This window comes from Thamnophis elegans, chromosome 4 (assembly GCF_009769535.1).
Source record: "Thamnophis elegans isolate rThaEle1 chromosome 4, rThaEle1.pri, whole genome shotgun sequence".
NCBI lineage: Eukaryota > Metazoa > Chordata > Lepidosauria > Squamata > Colubridae > Thamnophis > Thamnophis elegans.
Window position 1 is genome coordinate 86,231,728 of NC_045544.1, and position 14,234 is coordinate 86,245,961.

Consider the following 14,234-nt stretch of genomic DNA (forward strand, 5'->3'; position numbering starts at 1 on the left):
CTTCCGGGTTCGGCGACCAACCGGATCGCAGGGACCGGTGCGAACCGGTCGAAACCCACCCCTGTGTTGAAGCCACAGGAATCCTGGGGGTAAGTGACCATGCAATATTGGAATTCAACATTATGCAAACATAAGTAGTATAACAAAATGAAACTAGAGTCTTGGACTTTAAGAGAGCTAATTTCAATAAACTTAGAGAGAGCTTGGGAAAAATTCCATGGATGAGAATCCTCAAGGGGAAAACAACTCAAGAAGCTTGGGAAATTTTGAAAAATGACATTACAAAAGCCCAGTCTAGCACAATACCAATGAAGAAGAAAAATAACAACTCCCAAAAGAAACCAGCATGGCTGCATAAAGAACTCTCTGACAAATTGAAAGACAAAAAAAGATAAGTATAAAAAGTGAAAAGGGGGGACATAACTAAGGCAGAATATCAGCAAATAGCCCGAGCATGTAAAGATGAAGTGAGGAAAGCTAAGGCTCACAATGAAGAAAGGCTTGCCACAAAAGTAAAATATAACAAAAAAGCTTCTTCCAACATGTTAAAAACAAGAAAAAGGTTAAGAAAACAATTGGTCCATTGCTGGGAGAAAGTGGCAAGAAGGTGACAAGCAACAGGGAGAAAGCAGAACTATTTAACTCATGTTTTGCATCTGTCTTTACACAAAGGGATAAAACAGTCCAACCTATCAAAAACAGCACCACAAAAATCAGATTAGGAACACAAGTTGAAATAGGGAAGAAAATGGTAAGTGAGCACCTGTCTACCCTAGACGAGTTCAAATCACCAGGACCGGGTGGATTACAACCCAGGGTTCTGAAGGAACTGGCAGACGAGATCTCAGAACTATATCTTTCAGAGATCCTGGAGCACCGGGCAACTATCAGAGGACTGAAAAAGAGCTGATGTGGTTCCCATCTTCAAAAAAGGGAAAAAAACAAACCCAGGAAATTACAGACCTATCAGCCTGACCTCAATACCAGGAAAGATTCTGGAAAAGATAATCAAGCAACGAATTAGCAAACACCTAGAAGCAAACAAGGGTAATAGCCAAAAGCCAACATGGGTTTGTCAAAAACAGATCATTCCAGACTAATCTTATTGCATTCTTTGATAATATGACAAAATTAGTGGACCAGAGGAATGCCGTCGATATAGTTTACTTGGACTTCAGTAAGGCTTTTGATAAGGTAGACCATAACCTACTACGAGATAAAGTAGAAGAATGTGGGTTAATAAAGTAGAAGAATGTGGGTTAGACAGCATCACCACCAGATGGATTCGTAACTGGCTGACCAACCACACTGAACGTGTAGTCCTCAATGGAACTGCATCTTCATGGAGGGAAGTATGCAGTGGAGTACCCCAAGGCTATGTTTTGGGCCCAGGACTCTTCAACATTTTCATCAATGATTTGAATGAGAGAATAAATGGGGAACTCATCAAATTTGCAAATGACATCAAGATGGCAGAAATAGCCAACACTCCAGAAGATAGGCTAAAGATACAGAAGGATCTTGACAAACTTGAACATTGGGCACTATCTAATAAAATGAAATTCAATGGTGAAAAGAGTAAAATTCTACATTTAGGCAACAAAAACGAAATGCACAGATACAGTATAGGTGGTACCTTGCTCAACAGTAGTAACTGTGAAAGGGATCTTGGAGTCCTAGTGGACAACCATTTAAATATGAGCCAACAGTGTGCAGCAGCTGCCAAAAAAGTCAACACAGTTCTAGGCTGCATAAACAGAGGGATAGAATCAAGATAACATGAAGTGTTAATACCACTTTATAATGCCTTGGTAAGGCCACACTTGGAATACTGCATTCAGTTTTGGTCACCATGATGTAGAAATTATGTGGAGACTCTAGAAAAAGTGCAAAGAAGAGCAACAAAGATGATCAGGAGACTAGAGACTAAAACATATGAAGACCGGTTGCAGGAACTGGGTATGTCTAGTTTAATGAAAAGAAGGACTAGAGGAGACATGATAGCAGTGTTCCAATATCTCAGGGGTTGCCACAAAGAAGAGGGAGTCAAACTATTCTCCAAGCCACTTGAGGATAGAACAAGAAGCAATGGGTAGAAACTAATCAAGGAGAGAAGCAACTTAGAACTGAGGAGAAATTTCCTGACAGTCAGAACAATTAATCAGTGGAACAGCTTTTTCCAGAAGTTGTGAATGCCCCAACACTGGAAGTCTTTAAGAAGATGTTGGATAGCCATTTGTCTGAAACAGTATAGGGTTTCCTGCCTAGGCAGGGGGTTGGACTAGAAGACTTCCAAGGTCCCTTCCAACTCTGCTATTGTATTATATTCTCCAGACTGGGAGATAGAATTGTGAAGTTTAGAAAGCATATTTAAAACAGTGGAATCACAATTGTGTTATATTTTTTAAAGGGTGCTTGGTAACAACTACTTTTAAATGAGCCTGTGATTTTTCTTCAGCATGGCAGAACTAATCAGGTCAGCTTGCAAAGCAAATCTCAAGCCAAGCCATACTATGTGTCAACTGAAATGGATATTTTTTCCTTCCTCAATAGTCTATAGACTTCAGTAACCCTCAGTAATTCTGACTGCTGTCCAACAGTTCTACTAAGAACAATTATCATGCAATTGTTACACAGTCGGTATTAAAATACACCCACATAGCAAATAGATGCACATGAGTTCCTTTATTCAAAATAGTATAGGCCTGAATTAAAGCTAATCCTGCCATGCTATTAAGAATTTCCAATTGCCTAAACCCTGGGTATTTCCAAACTACTGTTCTAAAGGCTTTTGCTTTCACTGTGCAACATACTTTAAAATATCATTTTGAAGCTAGGCAATATTTTAAATGAAATATTATTATAATTATAAATGTTGCATCTTCAAGTTAATTACAAAGCATTTTATGTCCATGGATAAAATGTTATTGTCTAGTTGGGAAGCACAGAGCCACATAATTCTGAAGTAACTAGGTCAAGTATTCCTATGAAAACTATATCTTATTATGAAGTGATCAATCAACATGTACTATTTCTGTTTCATACCAAAGAGGTATCATAGTACTGAAGTGACAATCATCTCCCTAATCACTATATTAAAAGATAAAATGTATACATTATATTGAATTTTTGGCTGCACCAAGTAAATGGTGGTTGGATATGTCATGTATGTAACACCGCTCCTGCATGAGCTGCATTAGTTACCAGTGTGTTTCCAGGTACAATTCAAGGTTGTACCAGGTACAATTCAAGGTGATTTTTCACAATAGTTTCTACCCATCCAGTCTGACAGGTTGGTGTGCTGAGGGTCCTGTCAACAAGGAATGTTGGCTGGTAGGGATTAGGAAACAGGCCTCCTCTGCTGCAGCTCTTGCACTTTGGAACATCCTTCCTTCAGAGCAGGGATGTCAAACTCACGTTGTTACATTGTCATCACGTGATGCATCGCAACTCCCCCCCATCACTAAAATGAGGGTGGGCATGGCCAGTACATGACACATCTGGCCTGAAGGCCGTGAGTTTGACACCTCTCCTTCAGAGATTAGAGTAATCCCAGCCCTGTTAGCCTTCTTTAAAAACCTACCTAAGGGCTCAGGCCTGGGACCCTGATGCATTAAGGGCCATTTCTTGGCTTTACTGAAAATTATAATTTTTTGAACTGCTATATGTATTTATCTTGTACAGCTTTAATTGTATTAATGGTTTTAGAATTGTTTGCTATTCAGAATTTGAGATGGTGTCAGGCCTAATCCCCAGAAATGACATGTGATATCCGCTCAAGTCCAAAACTTCATTTGCTTGCACCTAACAGATAGAATCTTGCCAGACTAGAGCTGTAACCTTCTGACCTAACAAATATATCCCTATTTTAGGATGTGGCTAGCCTGAATATTTACTCCCTCCAGCACACCACCTTTCATTCAGAAATATGCAATTATTGTTTTCTGCCCCTCTCCAGAATGTGTTGCCACCACCCTTGGAAGCTGTAGTGTTACTACCAAATTTCCCCCCACTTCAGCTGCACATTCCATCACAGATGGGTGGCTATAGAAATTAAATGAATAAATAAAATTGAAATGAGTGACTAGAGAAATTATCCTCTTTTTTCACTGTCCACCCTTGCCAATCTTACAACAAATAAATAAAATAAAACTTTAATTTTTTTAAAAAAAGGAAAGGGGAACATAAAAATACTTCAGTAGTTAAGGAGATAAAAGATGCACAGATACACAAATCAGCAACAGCAGCATAAAAACATTCCACTAGAAAAAACATCAAGAAATTCAAATTCAAATTCTGGCAGATCACAAGATCATGTCAGTCTGCTTCTAATTAGAGCGTTTAAAACTGCTAAGTGGCAAAAATTTCTGGTTCAAAATGGATAATTACATGACTTGAATACAACTTTTGCATATCAAAACCAATAGGGTTGGTTGAACATATTGGATTCCTACTTTTTTATCTCCAATAAAATTTTCTCATCCAAACTGAAGTTGATCCCTGGTGTATTCATGGATGCATGCATGCAGCAGTATGAGAATAGTTGGTTAGTCAGCATTTACTTCCCAGTTATATCATCATCATCATCATCATCATTCATCATCATTCATCATCATCTGCCGACAGACTTCAATTGGCTTGGGGCAATTTTCTTTACTTTGCAGTACTGCTATTTCTTTAAGGTCTCCCACCCAAGTTCTGACCAGGTTCAGCCCTGCTTAAGCTAACCAGTATTGCATCTGTTGAGTTTGGGATAAGGAAGGGCACATGGTGAGGGCAAAATCTGCCTTCTTCCCCTTCTTTTTGATGAACTCTTCACATGAATAATTGTACTCAGGGTCTTTAAAAAATCTGTGTGGAAAAATAAATCTGAGATGAATAGGGAAGATTTGTACTACCTTTTATAACAATTGCCTTCAAATAGCAACAAAATAAAGTTCTGCCAAACATTGTTTTCAATCACTTCTTCAAATTGCAGAGGAATATATTTTTGTAGACATGTTTTTCCTCTCCAAACATAGACAAATCTGCTTTATATAAAAGTGTAAATTATATAAGATATAAATTAGATAAATAAATACATAAATTCCCTCAAAATATGTCCTTACATTTCTTTTCAAAGCATGGTGATAAAAATACCCCTGCAGAGAAAGAATATACATAATAAAATTCAGTCCATAAAACTTGCTCTAAAACCTATCAGTCTTACAGACGTAGATGCAGAAGTTGCAACCCAATAACTAGAAGATTAAACTCCAGACTAAAGGAGGTTGTGTTGCTGTTAGCTTAATAAATTTTGTTTAACTACAGTATGGGACACCAAACAAGCATTTATGAGACAGAATTGTTTATATCTCTGGCATCAAAAAGAAAGGAATGCAAAAACAAAAACAATGCTAGTGAATGAACTGAAGCTATTAGAATTAAAACCCAAGAATGTTTAGTTTGAGGCTTAGAACAAAGTTTTTAAAAAGTAAATGAGAGCTATAACATGTTTTTGTTCAACCCAAATATTATGGAAAAATCAAGAAGTCAAATAAATAGCTAGCTTATAGTGTAAAGAACCAAATAATAATTATTTTTATTTGGGCTAGAACTAAGACTATCTTCGCAATGATGGATGTGATGGCTCGATTTGTTAACTATCACTCAAGATTATATAGTAAACAGACACCTGATCCAAGAAAGACAGAAAAGTATTTGAACACAACACATACAAAATGTTGTATAGATCAGCAAAAGGAGGTTCTCCAAAAGCTCATAACAGAAGAGGAAACAAAAGCAATTAAATAACACTGAAATTGAGCAGGGCTTCTGGAATTGATAGCATTTATATAATATACTACATGACTTTTTGTGGAATTTAATTAAACTACTAACTTAGGTAATAAATGAGATTCAGCAACATAAAAAACTTCCATCTTCATGAAAACCCATTCAGTTTTCTAACCATTGACATTTCATCAGCTTAATGCAGATATCAATAGAATACATTTTTAGAATGGAAAACTTCATAGTATACATTGAATTCTTTACACTGGAAATACTTCCATCTCAAGCAATAACAAGGGAATAATTTAGAACATCTGAAGTACTAGTTGAGATATTTTCCCAGGTTGAAAGTATAAAGAAAGATTTAAGAAAACTGTTCCTTCTGTCTAAGACACTCTTCCTATTTCTCAGTATTTTTTACTTATGTGACTGATGTGGGATTACCTTGAGGGTTTTTGAGTGCCCATGCACAGAACTGTAGTCTAAATATAGGTCAATATAGATCTGGTTGTAGATCTGTAGTTGTTTCTAGCCGGAGGTGTAGATGGTTGTAGATCAATGTAGATGTGGGTGCTCCATTACGTAAGGCTTTCAGAAAGAGACAGCCATTTGTCTGAAATGGTATAGGGACTCCTGCTTGAGCAGAGGGTTGGACTAGAAGACCTCCAAGGTACCTTCCAACTTATTATTCTATGTTCTGGGGTTGCTTCCAATCTTGTGAACAAAGAGGTATATCGCAACTGATGGAAAACCATATGGTTATATGCATTAATTGTTCATTAATTGTATCCAATTATCAATAGAAGATCCTTCAAAGTTTATTCAACACAAACACATGATAGATCTGATCATAAGGTCATAAGCATTCATATGCAAAGAAATGCAGATACAAAACAGCTTTCTCTCACTTCTATTTAAGGGCAAAGATAGGAAGCAGAAGATGCCTTAATGGGACAATCATACTTGGATCTCAGCTTGTTTGTGTCCATTCATCACTATTTCTCCCCATTCTTAAAATAAGACCAATATAAAGGAAGACAGTATTTCAAATATGATTAACATATTGGACTATTTGGGCACCCAAGTCCATCTAGGCTGAAGTTTGCACAACACAATACAGTAAGACACCTTTTAATTGAGTACTTTACTTTTAAACAAAACACAAATGATTCCAACTGCATTTAACAAAATTATTACAGATAGCTCAAACCTTACAAAAATGCAAAGATTTATTTTAATAAATCATAGAGTTATACAGATTCCAACTTTGAATTTCAGCAGTTATTAATAAGCATTTGACAATATAACAATATTGTCATTGTTATGATCTGCTAAAAATATTTAGTGTTTTAATTTACTTTACCAAACACCCATTAACCTTATGTACCTCACTGAAGATAAGCACTGAAAGCATGAAGTTTAATATTATTCAGTTCTATAAAAATTAATTTATAGCATATTATATAAATATTCCAAATCCATAGTTGAGTAATACTTTTATAGCATACAAGGAAGATAATACAAAATGATGAGCAAGCTATTCAGTCTCTAGAATTTTTCATCAGAAAAAAATGCAGGCTAGATACCCTGTTTCCCCAAAAATAAGACCTATTCTGAAAATAAGACCTAGCAACCTTTTATGTGTGTGTTTAATATAAGCCCTACTCCCCCCCAAATAAGCCCTATTTAAGAGCCTGCACAGCCACCCACCCAACCATTCTATTTGGTTGCTCTTCGTACCATGGCCATGAAGAGAGGTGGGGTAGTGGTGGAGCTGCCCTGCACCAGCTTACCTCAGGGGCCGCACAGCCAGGCCATCCATGCCCCCAACACCTGTCTTGCAGTGGCAGCACTGGCAGCCATGTGCAGTAGGAGCCCACATGGTCGCCAGCCCACTTCTTTTGCTTGCTCATGGCCATAATGAAGCAGGAGTCCAAGCTGCGTGCTGGTGCCATGGCCACAAGGTGAGGCAGGGGTCAGGGTATGGATGGCCCAGCTGTGGGGGCCTTGAGGTAAGCCAGTGTGGGGCACATGGGGCAGCTTCATCCCACCTCACAGCAGTGGAAGTAACATACTGTGTGGTCTTCTGCCCCACCCCGAGCAAGCAGAAGAAATGGGCCTCCTGCACATGGGGAAAAAAATAAGACACCCCCACCCCAAAAATAAGCCATAGTGCTTATTTGGGGACCCAAAAGAAAATAAGACACAGTCTTATTTTTGATAACACAGGTATAAATAATGAAGTCCAAAAATATGGCAAAAAAATGCAGTAAATGGACAGTTCCAAGAATACGTTTGTAGGCTGAATGTAGAATGACTATTGGGTGGCATTGTCAGAAAATCTGTTGACAAAATGACCCTATTTCTAGTAAGTGATGAGAGAAATATTCCTGCTGAAGTCAATAGTATTTGTTCTCAAGTAAATTTACACAGTGATATCATTTTACACAACAATCCTATACTCATAGATCTGGGAATATGAACCAATGAATATAATAGAGCTAATTTCTGTGTTAGTATGTTTTATGCCTTTTCACAGATGACTTTGAGAACATAAAACATACATGCTTACTAAGAATTTAGAATGTGTTGTTTTATCAAGATCTATTAGGCTTAGGTGTAGTAAACAACTTAAAATACACAATTAGACACTGAAAGCTCAAGTGTAAAATTGTGAACTGAATAAATGAGTTCACTTTCCACCTTTAAACTGATCCTTTCAAGACATAAAGGATTATCCATTTGACTGTGCAGTCAAGATTCAGTTTGTTCAAATTGAGCTGCTTTTTAATGGTATTGTGGTTTGTACAAACAATAATGGTGTATAATATCATATAATGGTATTGTGTTTTACACACGAATATATGTTATCTTGTATTTCTTTCCATAATATCTTTCTACATTTGTTTGTACTTCAGCAAACTTGTATTTTAGTTTTTGTTTTTTTATTGTAGTTACTACTGTTTGTGAGCTGCTTGTGGTTATGTTACATACAATTGGCAGGTACACAGACAATAAAATAAAATAAAATAATAAAATAAAATAACATAAAATATATTTTTAAAAAAACATACATGTTGCACTACCAGTTTCTCCTTCTTTCCAGGAAGTCATTTGTACTCTGTGTTTTCAGTTTTCAGTTGGCACATTGTTGGGAAAAAAGAGGGGCTGAAGAAATAAGTTCACAATCAGGAGGTTGTGAGTTTGATCCTAGGTAGAGGCAGATGTAGGGTCTCCGGCTTGGGCAGGAGGTTGGACTAGATGACTTGCAAGGTCCCTTCTATTAATCTATTAAACTGTTCCACACTGTTCAACATAAAATATCAATTAATGAAAATGTGCCGCACCTGCTGAGATTTTAGGCTACTATACTATTTATCTTTTCTCTCTTCAAAACTCATAATCTATGGCAGTTCTTTGTATAGGGAGCAATCTTAGTTGTACGAATTCAGAAGAAAAATTCATTGGTTTTATCCCCAATCAATATGTTTGGGAATGTAGCATTAAATATGTCAGCACAGATCTTTACTGTCTTTGTGAGACAGTATCTCAAAACAAAATTTGAACACACTACACAAAATGAAAAACAACCAGCATTTTATTCTACAACATCTACCATGTAGAAGGAAGGAAGGAAGGCTATTGATTTTAATTCAACTGAAATAATTACTTTGATATGACAGAGTTCCAGACAAAAGTAAATTGGACCTTTTAATATGTACTGCAGGGGGTAGAACATTGTTGAGGTATTTATTACATTACTAGGACATGTTTTTCCTCCAGTAAGAGGAATGCAATATTATAGAATGCTTGACATAACTGTATTATTATATATACATAACGTAATATTATTTTACCGCACTACCTATCCTTATTCAACATAATTGGAACATTAGCATCAACCATGAAGAATAACTGAGTGTAGTTTGAACGTGTTCTTCCAAGATATGTTTTATTCAGTCACCAAAATCATAAAAAGCCAAATGGTTCCCAACTTTTCTTCAGCATATGCTTGAATGCAGAATATTGCACATCTATTATCTGCATTTACTTGACCACAGGTCCAGAGGATAGTTGCCTTGCTTTCAAGTCCCTCTGCGAAAAACGCTACAGAAACAATCTTGTCTGTGGCAGAACTCGCACTCTGAAGACAAATTAATATAATAAAAGTCATACTCCATCACATGCAGTTGAAACTGTCCAGTTCACATATTATAAATATCTAGTTTGTTTTATCCAGGGATATAAAAAAATGCAAGTTTTAAAACAAAGGGAGGAAAGAAGAAAATGAGCTTGCCCAGCCATCCATCACTTGATATTTTTTCCACTTGTGCTGTCAGCTGTTATTCTTATAGGGCTTTATCTCTCTCTCTTTTATATCCTGTATGGTTCCTGGATTTAAAATTTCGATTTCTTTGCTGTGTTTTAGTAATAGGCATCATTGTAGGGTGGATCTTTATACGGTCACCTTTGTTTTCAGTCTTTTACATAATCTTTGAATTTAGGAAGTCACTAAAGTGTAGATCATGCTGAACATAAACAGAAAAAAGAAGAATATGAAAAGATTCCTTTAAAGATGCATATCCTTTATATTTTTATAAATTTTTATACTATGAAGTTCTTTACTTGGGGAGTATGCTACCATTGTATCAGGCTATATTTAAATTGCAAAGGACTCAACACTGCTAACAAGAAAATATATTTTTCTTTACAATGTCCATTTTCTTCACAAATCTGACACTGTCACTGCATTCCTTATGCAACAGATTATCTCTGGAATTTTTATCTGAGAATTTGGAATTTATATTTAAATATTGCTTCTTTATTTGATTCTCTTTTTTCCTCTGGGACAGAAGGAACAATAATTAGAGGGTTTTTTTTTTTTTAGAGAGCTGCAATGTAATTTTTTGAAATATAATTATACTGTGGAGTCCATTAAAAATGCCCTTAATTATAAAACACTGCTTTGTACAACAATTCAAAATGAAATTCACTCAATGTTACAGCAGTAGTGTTAAATGAGATAGGACTATTTATAAATATGATGCTTTGTTGTTATATTGTAGATGGCATCTAATTTTGCATTTACTTCTTCCATGGAGCTCAGGGCTGCATGCATAAAATCATAAGATCATATCCCATTGTGAAATTGTCCATATTCCCTTAATTTTAGCAAGATTTTTGTATGTATAATATACACTTATCTAGAACATGAGAGATAAGTGATCTAGATTTCAAAAGAAAAGGATAAGCAAAAACTGTTTCTGACTGTAACACGTGTAGCTTTTTTAATTGCCTTTTTTGAATGTTGTGTAAATGTGGTTTATATAAGGAAACAAAAATATCAGAACACATCCTCCCCAGCAACCAATATCCAGATAAACAGCGATTAATACCAGACAAATATTCAAGACAAGAACAGTGCCCTAATCAAAGAATACCAAGAAGAAAGCCAATACTACTAAAGCAAGCTATTGCATATAAAGAGGGAGTAAACCCCATCCTCACTAGCAATGATGATGTTATCTAGTCAGGTAATAAAACATCTGGCAAGCAAACAACTAAGCTCAGAGAATATCAAACACATCACAGTTTAACCCTGAGCTACATTTATTCTCTTCTATTGTTCATGAGATATGAAGAATAATTGGAGGAAATTTCTGTGAATGGTGACCCCTAGTTTGGTTAGTATGATTGTATGCTATCAGATCTGAACAATAAGAAGCTATGACTGAGTGAATGGTTCTAGTTTATAGTTTATGGCAAAGCTAGTTTATGTCAAATGCCCTCCCAAATGCAGGACAGACAGTAATGTAATTCATTTTGTTCTTTCTCCATTTATTACTGCTAATAAACAATTTGCATAGGTAAATTAATGAATCACTTAATGTATACACAGTATTTATTATATGATTCCCATAAGTTGTGTTGTTTTATCCACAATCTGGAATCATGCTCTCTAAAAACAGCCCATATGTAAATATAAAGCATTATATAATTAATATTGGCATATATACCAAATAATGCTCTTACAATGAGATTGCAAAAAACTTAAATAGAGCAGCAATAATGGATAGCCTTAGTAGTAAAAGTGCCGTCTTTGAAATATACAATGCTAGTTTTTATAGTGCATTTACAGAAACTGTGTTATTGGCTGAGGAGGTAAGAAAGGTGCTTCATTTGGAGCAGTCTGCTGCTTCACATACAGACATTCACTAAATTGTTTGTGAACAAATATTGAGGCCTGGTGCTAGGCAGCTCTCATATCTGTAACTAGAAAAATAAAATTATCACTCTGACGTACAACATTATAAAGTTAATATAAAAACAGCATTCCCAAATTCTGCTGTTAAAAAATCATCCATAAAACTAGTGGCTTTCCCCCCCAAGTATCATATTTGTAAATTAATAATTACTTTTGTTTATGGCAAAAAGACCTGAATATATAATATAAATTATGATCTTTTGAATGATCCAGTTAGTTTTCTTAATGAGATTTGGCAGGCAGGATCACATTATAGTGACTGATGATATAAAAAAAGGGATCAGAAAGGGAGAGGGAATTTATGCTGAGGAATATTCAAAAACAGATGCAATCATTGACTTTGATTGTTAGCAACCTAAATGATTAACATTTAGGTAATGCTGTTAACAACATGATAGCTCTTGAGCTAGTAGAAGCTGTTCCCCCTAGGAACCTTCAACAGGTTGGATGGCAGCACATCCATGCAGCACATTGAGAGGAAAGAAAGATTTCTAAATGTTAGCAATTGCCTTTTAGAAGAAATGAGGCCATGCTTACCAGTACAAATAGTAGAAGAATGAGAGGAGATAGAAAGCTAGTTTACACCAGGCTTCCCTTTGACAATAACGCAAGGTATCTGCATTCATAACTGCAGGTGGATCGTAGGCTAGCTCTGTGCTGTCTGCTGGACAATGGAAATACCTAAAAGAGAACACAAGAAATCTTCAAGATTCTCACTAAAATTATATCAAGCCACAAGAAGGTCTTTAATCATGTGTTCTGTTCACAAAGTGCTTCATTGTCCTTTTCTTAATTCATTCTTGTCACAACGTCATAGACCTCTATACAATTAGGCTAAAGTACAGGCAATATTTTTTTCCTATTTGTGCAAAGCTCTTTACAAAATTGAGAAAACTCTCTTCTCACAACTTTCTAAGTCCAAAGAAGAGCCTACACCACAAGAGCAGGCTCTATGCTATAGAAAATTAACTCCTTATGGGAAAGCTGTGAGGCACAATGAGGGATAAGAATAAGGTCTCTTGCATGTTGTAGAGTGCCTTTTTCTTTCTCTTCATACACGGATGGAGAACTAAAGTAAAATTATGGAGTTTCCTTATAATTATTTTACTTATGACTCAATTTTGATTCCTGACAATGATATAAAAAGTCCATGCAGTTTTCTTGGAAACATTTTTGAAAGCAGTTTGCCATTGCATCATTCCTACAGCTGAGAAAGATTACCTCAATGTCACCTAGCTAGCTTCCATTTCTAAGGCAAGAGTAGAACTAATTTTCTCCATACCTAGTCCAGTATCTTAACAAAAACAAAATGACTCTTTTGTTTTATGAAATGTTAAACAAATTATCTTTCTGGTCCATTACAGTTTATGCTGTAGGAGAGCCAGACAGTATATTTTAGCCACTCCTGGTCTCTTTAACATATAAGTATAACATGGACTTTATCACCAAGTCATGAGACTTTGCCCTATTCTATGCATCATTCACTACATCAGAAGACAATGCTTTACATGATGGATGTACCTTGATATCCCCATGTCAGGTGGAAAAATTAACACATACAATCTTACACTTCACCGCAGATACAATTTTCTCTTCACAACATCATCTCCATGTAAGGAAGGATATTTATTTATTACATTTCTGCCTGTCTGGCAGCTACTCACAACACAAGAACTTCTGCCAGGGAGCTAGAAGTGACAAATTTTTGAACACAAATGAATCAAAATAGAGTTAGATTTACCTCCAAAAATGATAGAAAAGCAGGGGGATATTCAAGCCCATAGTTAACCATTCTTGAGCACACATAAACATTATGCAGAAAAGGCTATGGATGGAATATTCTGGCAACACTAACTAAAGAGAAAGGAAACAAAGACAGGATTATAAGGTTAAAGATAAATTACATAAAAATTCCAGAAGATCAATCATAATTGCAAATCTTTAGTCTATTACAACAGTGTGTCTTTATGATTGAAGAGTTATTGTATAATATTGTGACATAAGCAACATAAATCCTGAATGCAGGCCACATTTATCCTGCTTTCTGTAGGTCATCCTCAACTTCTGACCATTCGTTCAGCAACCATCCAAAGTTATGACAGCGCTGAATGAATGATGGTTACAACCAGCCATCCTGGTACTTCAGTATCACATTGGCAACTGGCTCACACTTATGACTGGTTGCAGCATCTCGTAA

General features: G+C 35.9%; 1 protein-coding gene across 1 annotated transcript in view; it reads right to left on the reverse strand.

Moving 5' to 3' along the window:
- Positions 1-10,273: 10,273 nt before the first annotated feature.
- The window catches only part of CNIH3 (cornichon family AMPA receptor auxiliary protein 3), a 60,948-nt gene continuing 56,987 nt past the window's right edge, over positions 10,274-14,234 (reverse strand). The window contains 3 exon segments of the mRNA XM_032216983.1: positions 10,274-10,301; positions 12,575-12,718; positions 13,779-13,891. Of these exon segments, the coding sequence (XP_032072874.1) occupies positions 10,274-10,301; positions 12,575-12,718; positions 13,779-13,891 (285 nt within the window).